The 14,705-nt window shown below is 49.5% G+C and overlaps 1 protein-coding gene across 1 annotated transcript in view; it reads left to right on the forward strand.

Annotated features, from left to right (window-relative positions):
- The window catches only part of LOC111156495 (transmembrane protein 132D), a 582,232-nt gene that overhangs the window by 398,773 nt on the left and 168,754 nt on the right, over positions 1-14,705 (forward strand). The window contains exon 4 of the mRNA XM_022517432.1: positions 8,018-8,201. Coding sequence (XP_022373140.1) covers positions 8,018-8,201 — 184 coding nt within the window. The remainder of the gene's footprint in view (positions 1-8,017; positions 8,202-14,705) is intronic.

A 14,705-nucleotide genomic window follows, 5' to 3' on the forward strand; every position in this document is an offset into this window, starting at 1 on the left:
CGTGTTTAGAACCAAAGGACCCAGGGCTGTTTCAGCAGGTGGGGATGTCCCGATGGGCCCCAGGATGCTCTGAGGACAGAGCATCATTTGGGTTTCCAGACAAGGGCGAATTCATTCGTGGATTGACTCCTTGGCTCCTGGAGCCTCCGATTTGAGACCCCAGCTGTGAGCCTTCCCAGGGTGGAGCTCCGTGCTGCCACACAGGCTCCATGGGCCGCCTTTGTCATCAGAACAAGTTATAACAAAGCTAAGTTTGCACAGTGGGAAGCATCCAGGGGAGGGTCAGGAATCACTTGACCAGGAAGACGGCAGCCACGTTCCATCCCTTCTGGGGCCGATCGCAGCCTTTCCCAACCTCCACCCATCTGTGGACTGATTTGGAGAGTCCTCCTTCCCCATTCCTGTTGCAAATCCACCCAGCATCCCCTGGTCAGGAACCCCAAACTGGGTGGTCAGAAAGGGGGTGGGCGTCATCACACATTTCAGGAGAAACTTTCTCACTTTCCCTGGGTGGAAAGAGCACACAATTACTGTCCTCTCCCCTTCTCCCTTCAGAAGCACCCCAGGCCTCGGCCGGTATCCCCATGCCTGTTCTCTTTACCCCCACCTCCATCCCCGTTGACCCGACACTCACACCCTTACCTGGAGGAGGTCAGTGCTGAAAGGAGGGGGTGTAGCCGACAGGAAGAGGGGACATGAGCAGTTCTGAGAAGAGCCCCACCTGGTTCAGAGAGGGACACCCTGGGGGTCTTGGCCACACAGCAGGTCTATGGGCTCTTTAGAGAGCATAGGGCATGGTTTGGCTCTTGCAACACTGGGGTCTGCTCCTGGGACTTAGAGGACAGGTGTCCTGGGGTGGTGGGGCGTCCCCACCAAGGCATCATTGCCCTTGACCTGACCTTCTCACGTTCACTAGACATTTCTGTAGGACTCACCACGCATCTCAAAGAATGTCACTTTTGTTTTCATTTTTTTCCCATTCTGACAATTCATAACTTGGCTTAGTCTCTTTTTCCTAGTTCAATTAAGACTCTCTTGTACTTTGTTATTATAGAATAAATCCCGTCTGTGAATTCTTACTCTAATGGCAGCTTGTTTCCCAGGCCGTGTATACACCTGTCTCTTGCATCTTCCTGTTCTTCTTGCACAGAACACTCTCAGATCAACACTTAAATCCAAATTTCTTCACTTTCAGTGGAAATAAATATTTGACTACCTCATAATGTCATCTACGGAAAATATTCCCAAGCATTTACCCACTGATGAGATAAATGTTCTTTTATCATTTTTAGAGTTTTAAGTCGAGTTGCCATTTCTCCAGTGATAAAAGGCGGACATTGGCAAACTTTTCCTGTAAGGGGTGAGATACTAAATATTTTAGGCTTTGTAGGCCCTATACTTTCCATGCTACATGTCCTTTTTTTCTTTATTAACAAAATTTAGAAACGTAAAAACCCTTTTAGTCCAGGCTCTGTGCATAGACAAACTGTAGTTTGCTGACTCGAAAAGATAACACCGCATGTGAGCTAGAACGCCTCGCACGGTCTCCCTCTGCCCGACCTTCAGCTGCGTCTCACACCTTAATTCCTGGGGGCTCCAGCCACCCTGGTTTCCTGTGTTTTCTGCAACACATCCTTTCCCTCCAAGCACAGGACACTGGTATGTGCAGTTCCTGGTTCCTGGGACTCCGAGTTCCTCCCCCATCCTCCCTAGGGAGCGTAGTGCAAACCTTGCCTCCCTGAGGGAATCAGCCTTAGCTCCCTGACTACACCAGCGTCCTCGAAAGTCTCACGGTGCATCTGCTTCTTGTGCTTCTCATCTTTTCTTATAGTTGCCAATTTATGCTGGTTGGTATGATCATTTATTTAGTATTGATCTTCCTCACTAGGCCATGTGATCCTACAGGAGCAAAGGCCTTGAGCAGTGTGCCCCGGGTGGGGGGGGGGGGCTTGGAAGGAACCTGCTTGATGGCCTTTGCCAGTTTCCATGGTGTGGAGACTCCTAGCACTGCCAGTCTCCAGCTACCAAAATGGCGTCCCTGCACACGGAGGCAGAAAGAGCCCTCATGGGATCTTGATGTTTTAAAGCCGACCTTTGCATGGGTGTCTCCATCCCCCAACACGGTATCCAGCACATAACAGGAACCGGAGGGACCTCCCCGACTGGGTGGGTGAATGAAGGACAGCACGGGAACAAGGAAGCACCAAAGTAAAAGGAGGAAAGGGAGCACGCCTGGGTCCGAGCGATGACTTTCCCTTTTTCGTTCCCAGAATAATTCTAGCTACCAGGCCTCGGAGGATTATAAGGTGGAAATAGAGGGCACGAGGAGACAAATTTATGGTGACAAAAATCTCATTATAAAGTACATACATTAAAGGGATCGTGCATATTTTACTTCCTAATGAAAGGTTTTTATTCTGAAAATGCTAATGAAAAAGTTAGGGGAAAAGACGTCAGTGATGCAGAACTTGAATACTGGGATCATGTCTGAAAAGAAACAATTTGTTTGAGTAATATCCTCATTTTAATCTCGAAAATGAGATGTGGAGGAGGGGCGAGGAAGGGAGGCTCCTGCGTTTGGGAGACATCGGGGGACCCAGGTCCAGGTGGATTTCCAGAGCGCCATGGCGGATGACAGTTGGCTCGCTCTGGAGGCCTCTGAGTGGAGCCAGCAGTGCTGAGGACCCAGAGTGACAGTCCCTTTGTGCCCCACCACCCGCTCATTCCTCCTTTCCCTTTTGTTGCCAGAATCCCTCACCGAGCACCTATCAGTTGTCTTTGGTGTCCTTCTTGCTTTAAAAACTCTTCAGTTTCCTTAGAAGCCGGTCATGAGGCAAGGACTTGTATGCAAGTAATGTATGAAGAAAGTGTCCCAAGAGAGACTGACAAGAGACCTGGGAAAGGAGAAAGGATAGGGAAGAGCCCAGACATGTGAAGGGTGGCTCCAGCCTGACCCCATGGGGGGGACTCTGGGGTGTGAGGGGGACTCCCCACCTACCCAGGGGGACTCCCCACCCACCCAACTGGAGGCAAGGCAGCTGGGTTGTCACCTCCAAGCATCACCAGTCTCTGCCTGAGCATGCCCTCCCAGGGACAGAAACCCTCGGCACTTTGATCTCTTTGCACTGTGGGCAAGGTGGTTTGGGAAACTTGAGAAAGAAAGCATCCATGGGAAGTCACAGGTAGACGTGATTAGGAACAGAAGCACTCACATGCCAGAGGTGAGGCGTATAGACACAACGCTGGTGGTGTGAGGAGATAGTCTCTGCCCAGTGGTAGGTGACTGTCCTTCACACGACCTCTAGGGAGCATTCTGAGTTGTCTGGAGCACATCTCAGACTACTTTCCAAGTTCACACTAGCCTCGCCTCCTCCTGGCTTTCCTTTTGTTCCCGGAAATTTTACCCATTTATCTTTGAGCATACCATCTGGAAAAGCCAATTTGGAAATGGAATTTCACTCTGTGCTTTCTCCCCCCCCCCCCCCCCCCCACACACCCTACCAGCTTCCCCGCAACACTCACACTCGCCCTGGGAGCCAGTCGCCCATGTGGGCGGTGGCAGAGTGAGGTTCGATCATTGGCATTCTTTTCAAGGACCTACCATAACATGTTGGTTTTCTAATCTGGAAGAAAAAAAATGCAGGTAGCTCTGAAATGCTCAGTTCTAGATGGTTCTCATATGAGCAACCACATCTACGGGGTTTCTTATCCCTCCAATGGATGGTAGGCTATCCTAGTTGAAGCTCTAGCTTCCACGTTTCTGCTTTGATTTGTAGACACATCATAGGACTAAAAGCATTGGCCGAGGACCCTACAGGCAGCCTGATATCAAAGTACCTTGTTACAGACATGTCCCGGCTTTGCTTGTCCTGAATTTATTAGAGGCATTGGATCCTGAACTCTGTTTCCACTAGGGGACGGGAAGTTGCTCTCCTCTATTTTCATTGCTAATAAGAAAGCCTGTCACCCCCAAGTAAGCGGTAGGGGGGCCATAATCCCATAAGTATCCAGAGTGCCCCTTCTGCATCCATGTCTCCTGCCTCCTGCCCCTGTTAGCTGGGTGAGCCTCGCCGAACCCGGGTTCTCATCTACAAACTGGCAGTTGATCACAGTTATTTACTGTGACACAGTGAGAATTTCATGCAGGCAGGAGACCTAAAAAGCCCTTAAAAACAGTGTTTGGCACATTCAGAGTGCTTGATAAAGGCTGGCTGTTGCCTCGTCTGGAAAAAGAGGTACAATCTTAAAGTAAGACTTTGGGGGAAAAAAAAATGATGTCCTTTTCGGCCTTGGGATCTGCTGAGGTGGTCTTGTAGGGCCTCAAGTCTCATCTCCTTCCCTGGGTTCCCGTGCCGTGGCCTTGCGTGGTGGTCTCTGTGCCTGAGAACCTTGTGTGCATTTCCCTTGAATTTCGCCAACCCCTGCACTGCATTGTGTGGTCCGCAGCCATGCTTGCGCCCGTTTGAAGGAAGCCCTTCCAGGTGAAAAGCTGCAGAGCCTGAACCCAAGGCACAAAAACGTCCAGGTAAGGGAAGGCTGTTAAGGAATGGGAAGAGCTCTCTGAACCAGGAAGATGGTCTTCCTCTCTGTAAGGAGGACAGGCTGCAGGAAGGTTCTTACTGGCTGCAAGCTACAGAGGGCAGAGAGGGGGTTTCTTGGCTTGCTGCTGCTGGTAGCGCCCATGCCCAGAAGGCTGGCAAGTCCCCAAGTTGGGTGGAACCCTGAGCCACTTTGTGCAAACCCTGCCCCACTCAAGAGGACTGCCATCCTAGAGGAAGCTCATACCCGGAGCCCATCCTACTGCTCATTGTTTGACTGGCCTAGGGGGCAGGAGATGGAGGAGGCTGGAGGGGTAGGGCGGCACCCAGGGCCATCAGAAGTGGCGTCTGGACATGTCAGTCTTCTCCAGCCCCAGGCCTCCCTGGCTGGAATTCTGTTCCTGTCCCTCCTCACTGTGTGCTTATGGGCATCTGGAACCTTCTTCGCACTCACCTGTGCCTTCACCTCCCAAACCCGCTAACACCATACATTGTGTTTCTAATACCTTCATATCCAGAATACCTCCCAGAGCACCAAGGTCCACATAATTAAGCCTGTATAAACCTGAATCAGTTGTCCATCGTCCTGAATCTGGATGGCGTGGATAGAAAAAGAGACAGACAGGTGGAAGGAAGGAACAAAGGGAGAGAGAGAATCAGAGAGGTTGCCTGGCCTCACTCTGGAGCAACTGGAAAGCTGTGGGACTGGTGCGTGGTCATTGGTTAATTTATAAAGTGTCCCCCCCCCCCCCCACCTCCCTGCAATTCCAGTGCATGGGCGAGGTGGAAATCACGGCTGTCAGCAGACACACTGTATAAACGTTTACTTAACCTGCCATGTCTGTGTCCTCTAACACCATAGATGCCGTTCTGACGAATGCCAGGTGTTTAAACTCTGTGCTAGACACATCTTGGAACAAGTAAGCACAGCCGCTCTTCAGGACCCTTGCAGTTAAATCCACAAACTACAAAGGTGCCATCCTTCGCTTTACAGTCAAACATGGAGAAATGATAAATATTGACAAATAATATGCAAGCTTTCTGGAATCCTGCACACACGAATCATTTGCAAAGAGTTATTAGAGTTCAAATTTCCACTGACCTAAGTTGTACGCGATGGGCTGTTCCAAAGCTCGAACCCCAGAATTTACAAAGGAAGTGACCAGGAATGTGCTCCACGACCCCACTGTGTCCCAGCCTCCTGGAAGCCCATGCAAGCTGCGGACTCGTTCAAGGAAAATACGCACCGGCACACAGTGTCGGGATCCACAAGCCTGCTCTGGTCCCCAGGTTAAGAATTCCCAATGCAGGGAGCTTCCATCACCACATCAAAGAGAGGAGAGTAAGCTCGAAGGCGACTGTGTTTTCTTACCCATCTTGGCCAGGCAAGGGATCTGTAGGGAAAGAGAAAATAAACTTTAGAGAAAACCTGGCACGGTCACCGAAGGAGTAAAACTAGATGAAATAATTTGAGCCCTTTTAAAATTAGAGTTGTTGTTTTTATGGCTGTAGCTCTAGCAGAATGGGAAGAATTTAAATCCATGGAGGGATTGGCAAATGCTTTCCCGATAGAGCAAACTCCGTGAGCAAACAAATGGGCCGGGGTGGCACAAAAAGGTCCAGTATTGCAGTGGAGTGAGGACTGCTGGGTTTTGCTGGAGGTGAGGGCACCTCAGCGGACACGGGAGGACAGAGAGCCATGTAGACAATAGGGTCAGGTTTCTGTCGTGTGGGCATGCCCCTAATGCCTCAACTGTGGGGTTGAGTTCCTGAACTTAACATTGCCTCCCCTGTTCTGTGAGTCTCCCTCTCCTGGTGACCAGACAGAGAAGGTGGGGCTCAGTATGGCTGAAAGAAGGGCTTGCCGTCTCCTGAACAGGGAGGAGATGCCAGAGTTCTTGCGAGTTCCCAAACCAGGAAGGTGTGTGCCAGCACCCTGATCTCAGGATTCCTCTACCTGTGGGAACCCCGCATGGAGGCTCCACAGAGACATCGGCCAACTCTTACCACAGCCCCCGATTCTCAGAGTTAAGCTGCGTTCTCTTAGAGGGGCTCTCAGAGAGGGGGTCCTGTGGGATTTAAACACCAGCTGCCCTGTTCTTCCTGATCTGTGTTCACCGTGCGTGGCAACTACCCCTGCTCCATGCCAGAGACGTGTCTGTGCAGAAAGTCAGGCTCTCTGGTCCAGTCGGGGCTCTTTCCTTCCCTGGGACAGTCCCCCGATGTCACGCCTTGTTCTTATCCATCCCCACCCCCACCCCCCACCCTCCACCCCCCGCCCCGGGACTCCTTTCCTTTTCCTCCTCCTCCTTCTCTTCCCATCCCTCCTCCTCCTCCCTCCCTTCTCCCCGCCCCCTTTCATTAGTGCTAGCCCTCTCATCCTTTACTTTGAGTAGAAAGCACCCTGGGAGCCCCGCCATCGGTCTCTGAGCCATCGGGTCCCACGGTGTGGTGAACATGTTTCGGGAGCTCTGTGTGCATAAAAGGCCAGACCCCGCGGTCTGGAGCGCCAGACGTCAGCGACCACCCTGCAGTTATGTGACATTTGAATCTTTAGAGACGGATCTGGTACGGGGGAAGCTTGGGCCACTGAGGCTCGGAAAGCGTGTCTTCTAGCTGCCTCCTCTGCTCACCCCCACCCGTGCGCACCTTCCTCTCGTCCTCCCTCAGGGAGTGGCTGGGCCCCCGTGGGCCTTTTCCCCACATACATTATGGAGGAGCAGACGTCTTGTAAAAGGGGACCCTGAAGAAGCAGAAGCAGAGCCATTTAATTAAACTAACATAAATTGCTACAAAAATCATCCTGATAATCTCACTTGGGTGCATTTCCAGATGCGTGTTTATAGGAAAAAACAGCATGTCCAAAAACTCACCATTGTTACAGCGACTCCTGTCTGCAGGTGACACCTGGCTGCTTCTGCGCTTGCGCCCCGTGCTTCCGCGCATGCGTCCTGGCGCCTCGCTGTCCCGTCCATGCCTCGCCTCTGTGCCTCTGCAGCTCTGTCTCACCACCGCCCGATAGCAGAGCCACGTCGCCCTCAGACACCTTTAAAATTCCGTGCACCCCATTTGAACTGACTACCGACGATGGCTTTGGAAGATCTAACATAAGCAGCATGTAGATCTCAGGGAGTGGGGAAAGAATCCTGATCTCCCAGATGGATAGAGGGGAGGAAAGCATTTAGGAAAGGTAATCAGCACTTTTCATAACCGTCCATAAGCACCTGCTTTGGGGAGCCGAGCAGACCCCAAAACCGGGAGAGATGGTGTCTAAGACCAGCCAGTGCCACAGATCAGGCTGGAAATGGTGTGGGCTTTGTTTTGTTTGTCTTTGATGTTGCGTCTTTGAAAGCTCTTTTCAGGGATGATAGGAACACACACGGACCTCACAGAGACACACGTAGAAATGGCGAGTGTTACCCATTGTCTGCCTGCCACACCTCGGTCACTCAAAGTTGTTCTCCTCTGCTTCTCTCCAGTGTGGATGGAGCCTCCTACGAAGTCATGCAGATCGATGTGGAAATAGAGGAGCCCAGTGACCCACCGGCCACACAGCTTGTCACGTGGCAGGTGGAATATCCAGGGGACATCACGTCCGACTTGGGCATATCCAAGATCTACGTGAGCCACAAGGACGTGATGGGTGTCATACCGCTGGCCATGGTAAGAATGTCCCTGCCTTGCGTGGTCCGTACAGAATCCGAGGGAAAGGAAGGCTCCACACTGTCACCCAGACTGGGTGGGGACATGTCAATGAGCCGAGAACCAGGGTCGGGCGCACCAGAAGCTGAAGTCTGCTACAAAGACTTCAAACAAGGCTACTACAGAGACCACAAAAATACATTGTTTCCAAGTAGTGTTTTCAGAATATTATTTAGAAAGGCATTAAGCTCCAGGGGTTAGAGTTGGACCTTCTGTGATATGAAAATTACTGATCATTTAATAACTGTGTTTCTGTCATACATTGTGGGCTTTAAGGATCTCAGATACACGTACACCTGCAGAAACCAAAGAGATTACGTTCATGAGTGATGTGGCAGGTGACGTGGCCGACACCTGCCCAGTCCTAAGTCTGCAGCTAGTCCTTACCGTGTAGGAGAGCCGATGTGGCAAGCCGCGTTCTCGGTTCTTAAGATCTACCGATTTCCCAGGGAAGCCATAAATATAGTTCGAATGTGCAACGTCAGCCTAGTCGTGTTGGCAGCTAATTAGAAGCAAAGAAAACACTCTATAGGAAAGCGTTACTATATTCATTCATGGGGCGTCTGTTTACAGCTCGGGAGAGACCGAAGACTGTCGGTCTGCGTGCGCGCTCTCTAGGACTTGTGGAACAGGGATGGGCTTTCATCCGTGAAGGGCCGGCCCTTGTTTGTCCTACGGTGCCTGTGGGGAGACCTGTCATCCATGTCCCCTGAAAAAAACACGCCGATGCCCCGTAGAGCTCTCCCTGTCCTCAGGCTCTTCAGCAGCCCCTATGAAGGAATATGCATTTTTTAAATGGGAATTTTCACGGCACCAAAGCTTGGGCATGTCTATCTGCTGACAATAACGTGAGCTTCTCCTGTTACGAAAGTACTTTCCTGTCAGAAATGAAGCACGTGTTGACCTACTCATTGACTGCCCAGCGTCTTCTCTACACCGTCTGTTAGGAAATATCGGTGAGTGTTATTATGGAATGCAGACAGAACCCCGGGAATCAATCTTTCAGTAAGAGGTAGCGTGGACAGTTGCCTGGTGACAGCAAGTTAGTTATTATGTGGCTCATCAGGAGACGGGAAGGGGTTCGGGGTGCTCTGTCGGTAAGGGCTCTGTTAACGACTTCTTTTATTCGGAAGGCATCGAGCCTCCCCTGGGGCCTCGTTGCACGTGTGACGGTAGCATTCCTTAGGATAGGCTCTTCGTGAGTGGTTTCTATTAGTGGGGATGGCAAGACCATTTGTCTTGAATAAGGAACTACTTGAATTTGCTCCTTTTCAGCACCTTTGGTCAGATGGGCTGTTCGCAGGGCTCGGTACAGCTTCGGTGGCTTTGCTCGGCATAAGTTAACCTCCTGTTGTTTCCCACACTCAGCATTTCCCCTGCCTTGTGGGTCCCTGACACTCCCGTCACTTCTCCCAAACCCCGCCGGTCTCCATACCCTACATGAATCCCCACTCCGACAAGGTGCCCCTCCCTCCTCCGATGGTCTCTGACCATTCTCATCTGACCTTGCCCGTCCAGCTACGATGTGGCGCTGTACGAGTGTGTCAATCTTAGCCAACACCTTGCTGGCCCTTCTACAAACTGGAAATTGCATTCGGTGGAAAGCAAGAGAGCTCCTCAACCGACTCAGTCTACCTTAGCACAGCCAGTGGGGGCTTAAATACGTCTGTGTTTCCCTTTTCACATACAGGGGCTCCTCAGATTGCTGGTGTGGTTTTGGTAGGGTGCCCCTGTGCCATCGGAGACCCAGGCTTTAGTTTGAGGGCACGAATTCCATGCTTATGGTCCAAGATAGGTGCTGGAGTGCCGACCAACTTACCCATATCCTGTAGACTGGAAAAAGTAAGAAATGCACAAGCTCAAAGATGACCAGTTACTTTTGCCTTTCAAGAAGCAAGGATCCAGCATAATATTTCTGGTCACATCCATTTGGCCAGACCTCGGTGAAAGGAAAGCTGGTTAATCTTTATGTTAGCATGGCTTGTTGCTTAGACCCTGTTTCAAGGAAACAAAAAGGAAATAATTATTTCAAGGCAATGGGAAGATTGATAACAATCCTCCTTTATTTCCACGTAAGGAAGCGGAGGCTTAGAGGGGTCACTTGTCTTGGCCCCTGAGTGTTTTCCATTCTGTGCTGGTTTTCAGGAAACTCCTAGGAAACAAAATCACATAATTAAATCCCAGCCCATTCTTACTTCACAGTGTCTCACTTCCCCATCTCATGGGGGGCAGAAACGACACCTACTCATAGGTTGTTGTAAGGATAAAGTTGATAACCCAAGAGTGCCTGGGACAGTGTCCAGTCCGGGGCAAACATACAATAAATGGTAGCTATTATTATGTTCGTTTAACCTCTGGATACAAAGTGTAAACAGTACCCTGACGATAATATTATAGGTTCTTTCAGGAAGGGGATTCGGCCCCAGCCCCCATATCTTACGACATAAGAATGGTGGTAGACAACGTATGGGGGCTCACAGATTGAACTGAGTTGAATGAATTTAACTAGAACACATTTGTCTGATGAGGCTTTCCTAGTGACCTTGGAGCATCTTCCTCTATAAATGAGGGTGAAGTCTTGAGGGTCCCAACCCCCCAGTCTTTCATATTTGGAGTGTTCTGAGAACCCCCCTTCCCGAGAAGTCTGCTTCATTTCACCTTTGACTCGACTGGTGAAAGAACTTTGGCCATTTTTGGAGCAATTACCCTCATTAATTGAACTCTTTTGCGAATTTCATTTCATTTCTACTTTGTCTGTGGTCATCCCCTGTTCACTGGGGATGTTTGAAGGTGATCGGATACCATGCCTCTATTAATCTACTCATCTGGTCACACGTTCTGGACTATTGGAGAAACAGCAGGAAAGCCAGCTCACCAAGACCGTGATGAGTGAGGAGAAGGTGCTTTGGGTTGAGAGCACAGTCACTGAGCACTTGTAAGCTACATGAGGGAGTGGATCTTCAAGGGTGATTGGAAGCCACTGAAAGGCTCTCAACAGAGAGTCACAGACCCATGTGTGTTTTCAGACGAGCACCCCGGCTGTAGGTGGAGAATCGATTTGGGGGAGCAAGAGTGACGTCAGAGAGAGTTAGAGCCTGTCCTTCGGCTGCTGTGAAATAACTCCGACCCAGTGAGCACAGCACCTACTCGTCCCTAATCTGTCCTGTGGGAGCGCGAGCCATCTGGGGCTTTTCACGTGCCTCCAGGGACTTAAGACAGAGCCTCCCTCTGTCCTGTCGCTGAGTGACCCCGAAGGTAGCGACCTCATCCCCATGGCCTTGAATTAATAATAATCATGTCCCTGGGGCAGCCTGCAGGCACAGGCAGATCGGCAGAAAGAAAATGTGCCCCTTTCCATCCAGGACATGACCCGTCCCTGAAGGCAGCACGCCTGTTCCCAGCATGTCAGCCGTGAGCTCCGCCAAGGGGCCGCCTCTAGCTGCAGGTGAGGCGGGAGAGTGAGCCTTTCCCAGGGGCCATGCATCCCACCTAAAGTATTTTATGGTAGAAGAAGGAAGGAGCACAGACGCCATTTGGATGGCCCTGCGAACTGCGGTAAGGACAGTGGAGAAATGGCAAGGTGCGTCCTTGCAGGTACATCTTAGAAGGTACAGAGATAATTGGACTGTCCCATGCACCAGGCATAGGTGTGAAGGAAGGATGGGAGAAAAAACCCGACTTCTAGTTCTGGGCTCATTCAGAGAGCTGCCCGTCTATCTCCACAATCGACCCACAAACCTACAATGTTTAAGAGACCTCCCATTATGAAGTATCCCATGACTTCCGTTTTTCCACAAAGATCTTTGTACACATCTCCAAGTGATTCCTGTACATAAACTTTTAGGAATAAATCCAAATCAAAGGATATGAATCAATGGGTATATGCAACTTTGTAATTTTTTTAAATAGTAGTCTCCAAACTGCCTTCTGGCAGGTTTAACCTATTTAATTCTTCCTGCATATGAGGACACCCATTTTCCTGCAACTTTACAAATGTAGGATACTGAACTTTTTTTTTTTTATTTGACAGAGAGAGAGATCACAAGTAGAGAGAGAGAGAGAGGAGGAGGCAGGCTCCCTGCCTAGCAGAGAGCCCGATGTGGGACTCGATCCCAGAACCCTGAGATCAGGACCTGAGCCGAAGGCAGAGGCTTAACCCACTGAGCCACCCAGGCAGCCCCGGATACTGAAATTTTAAAATAGGAAATTTATCTGGCAGAAACGATACCTTATTATTGCCTTAATTTGCCCTTTTTTGGTTCCATTTGTAAATTTTCTCTCTCCTTTTTTTTTTTAAGATTTTATTTGTGCATGCATGCGAGAGAGAGAGTGAGCACACAAATGAGGAAAGGTGCAGAGGAAGAGAGAGAAGCAGACTCCCCACTGAGCAGGGAGCAGGGGTTCCGTCCCAGGACCCTGTGATCATGACCTGAGTTGAAGGCAGACGCTTAACCAACTGCGCCACCCACACACTCCCATTTGTAAATTTTCTTACCGAACATTTATTCTTACCCATTTCCTTTCCCTCTTGGGAATTCCATTTCTTGTTACTTTGTCATGGAAAAACCTTCTTAATTGTGGTAAAAACATGGAACATGAAATATGCCATCTTAGTCATTTTCAACTGTAGAGTTCATTAGTGTTAAATATTTTCACATGATGATGCAACAGATCTCCAGAACTTTCTCATCTCACAACCCTGAAACCCTACCCACTAAACACTAATTCCTCCTCCTACCCCCAGCCCAGCCCGTGGACACCACTTTCTCCTGTTTCTATATATTAGCGATGCTGGCCTTAACACTGGCATGTTCTTACAAATATTCTTCCCAGTTTTCCCTGTGCTTTCTAATCTCACAGATCATATATTTTAACAAGCAGAAGCTCAGGAGTGCTTGTTTAATTTTCATGCACTCAAATCCACTGATCTTTTCCATAATGGAAATCCTCCTCTCCCCCTAATTATGACCAAGAGGAAGAACATGCCTGTTTAATTGTTCTTGTAAAATCCCAGAAATTCAAATACCCCCAGACAGCACATTTGAAAAGGTAGAAATTGTCATTTTGAGAAGATAAAGCTGGAGGTAAAATGCAGTTGTGACACCTTATACTATTATTAAGGATTTGAGATCAGTTTGGAGGAGGCTCGTGGCCCCTCTGTTCTTTGTGTGACTTATAGAATTCCATGCAAGAAAGCTTTGAAATGAGATGCAGTTAAGCACCAACATTCAAAGCTAATTTCCCAAAAGACATTTATTTCCTCCTCAATATTTTGTCCATTTTCCCCTGATGTCTGCAGCCATAAAACCTTTTTTTAAAAAATCCATTCATGTATTTCTTCTTTTTTTATTTAATTTTTTTTTTTTTTTTTTTTTTCTGCTCAGGAAATGATGCCTTACCATCTTTTAGGTAAATATATTCTTGTCCTTAGGGAGGAAAATGTGAGGAGAATGTCATTAAATGTGCATTAACGTTAATCTAATTAGTGCACATCTGTAACTGTGTGTCAGGGTCTGATTCTGGAAGGCAGTGTTTGTACTTCTTAGAAGAGCTGGACCATTCTGGGCTGGGGCTCAGGGTTAGCCCCAGTTTCTCAGAGCTCTTCAATCTGGGGTTTGGGTAAAACAAGTGTTTTGAGCTTCTGCCAGGATTCAGATAATGATACTGATATTTACCCGTGGGAATGCTGTACCAGCTAGTCCTTGAAAACATTAACATGTGCTCTTCATTTTAAACTGAGACTAAATGTGTTTTCAATCCTGTTAGGTGTGGTTGTTGGGGTACTGTGGCTGCTGGGGTACTATGGTTGCTGGGGTACTGTGGCTCTGGGGGTACTGTGGTTGTTGGGGTACTGTGGGTGCTGTGTATACTGTGGCTCTGGGGTACTGTGGCTGCTGGGGTACTGCAGTTGCTAGGGTACTGTGGTTGCTGGTGTACTGTGGCTCTTGGGGTACTGCAGTTGCTGGGGTACTGTGGTTGCTGGGGTACTGTGGCTCTGGGGGTACTGTGGCTGCTGGTGTACTGTGGTTGCTGAGGTACTGTGGTTGCTGAGATACTGTGGCTGCTGGTGTGCTTTGGCTGTTGGGGTACTGCAGTTGCTGGGGTACTGTGGTTGCTGGGGTACTGTGGCTGTGGGGGTACTGTGGTTGCTGGGTACTGTGGCTGCTGGCATACTGTGGTTGCTGGGGTAGTGTGGCTGCTGGTGTACTGTGGCTGATGAGGTACTGTGGTTGCTGGAATACTGTGGCTGCTGGTATACTGTGGTTGCTGGAATACGGTGGCTGCTGGTGTACTGTGGTTGCTGGGGTTCTGTGGCTGCTGGTGTACTGTGGCTGTTGGGGTATTGTGGTTGTGGGGTACTGTGGCTGCTGGTATACTGTGGCTGGGGTACTGTGGCTGTTGGGGTACTGCAGTTGCTGGGGTGGGATTTTAAACAGAAAGTATCGGGGTACAGTCCAGATGGAC

Source organism: Enhydra lutris, unplaced genomic scaffold, assembly GCF_002288905.1.
Source record: "Enhydra lutris kenyoni isolate GAN:26980312 unplaced genomic scaffold, ASM228890v2 scaffoldscaffold46, whole genome shotgun sequence".
In the NCBI taxonomy this organism is placed as follows: Eukaryota; Metazoa; Chordata; class Mammalia; order Carnivora; family Mustelidae; genus Enhydra; species Enhydra lutris.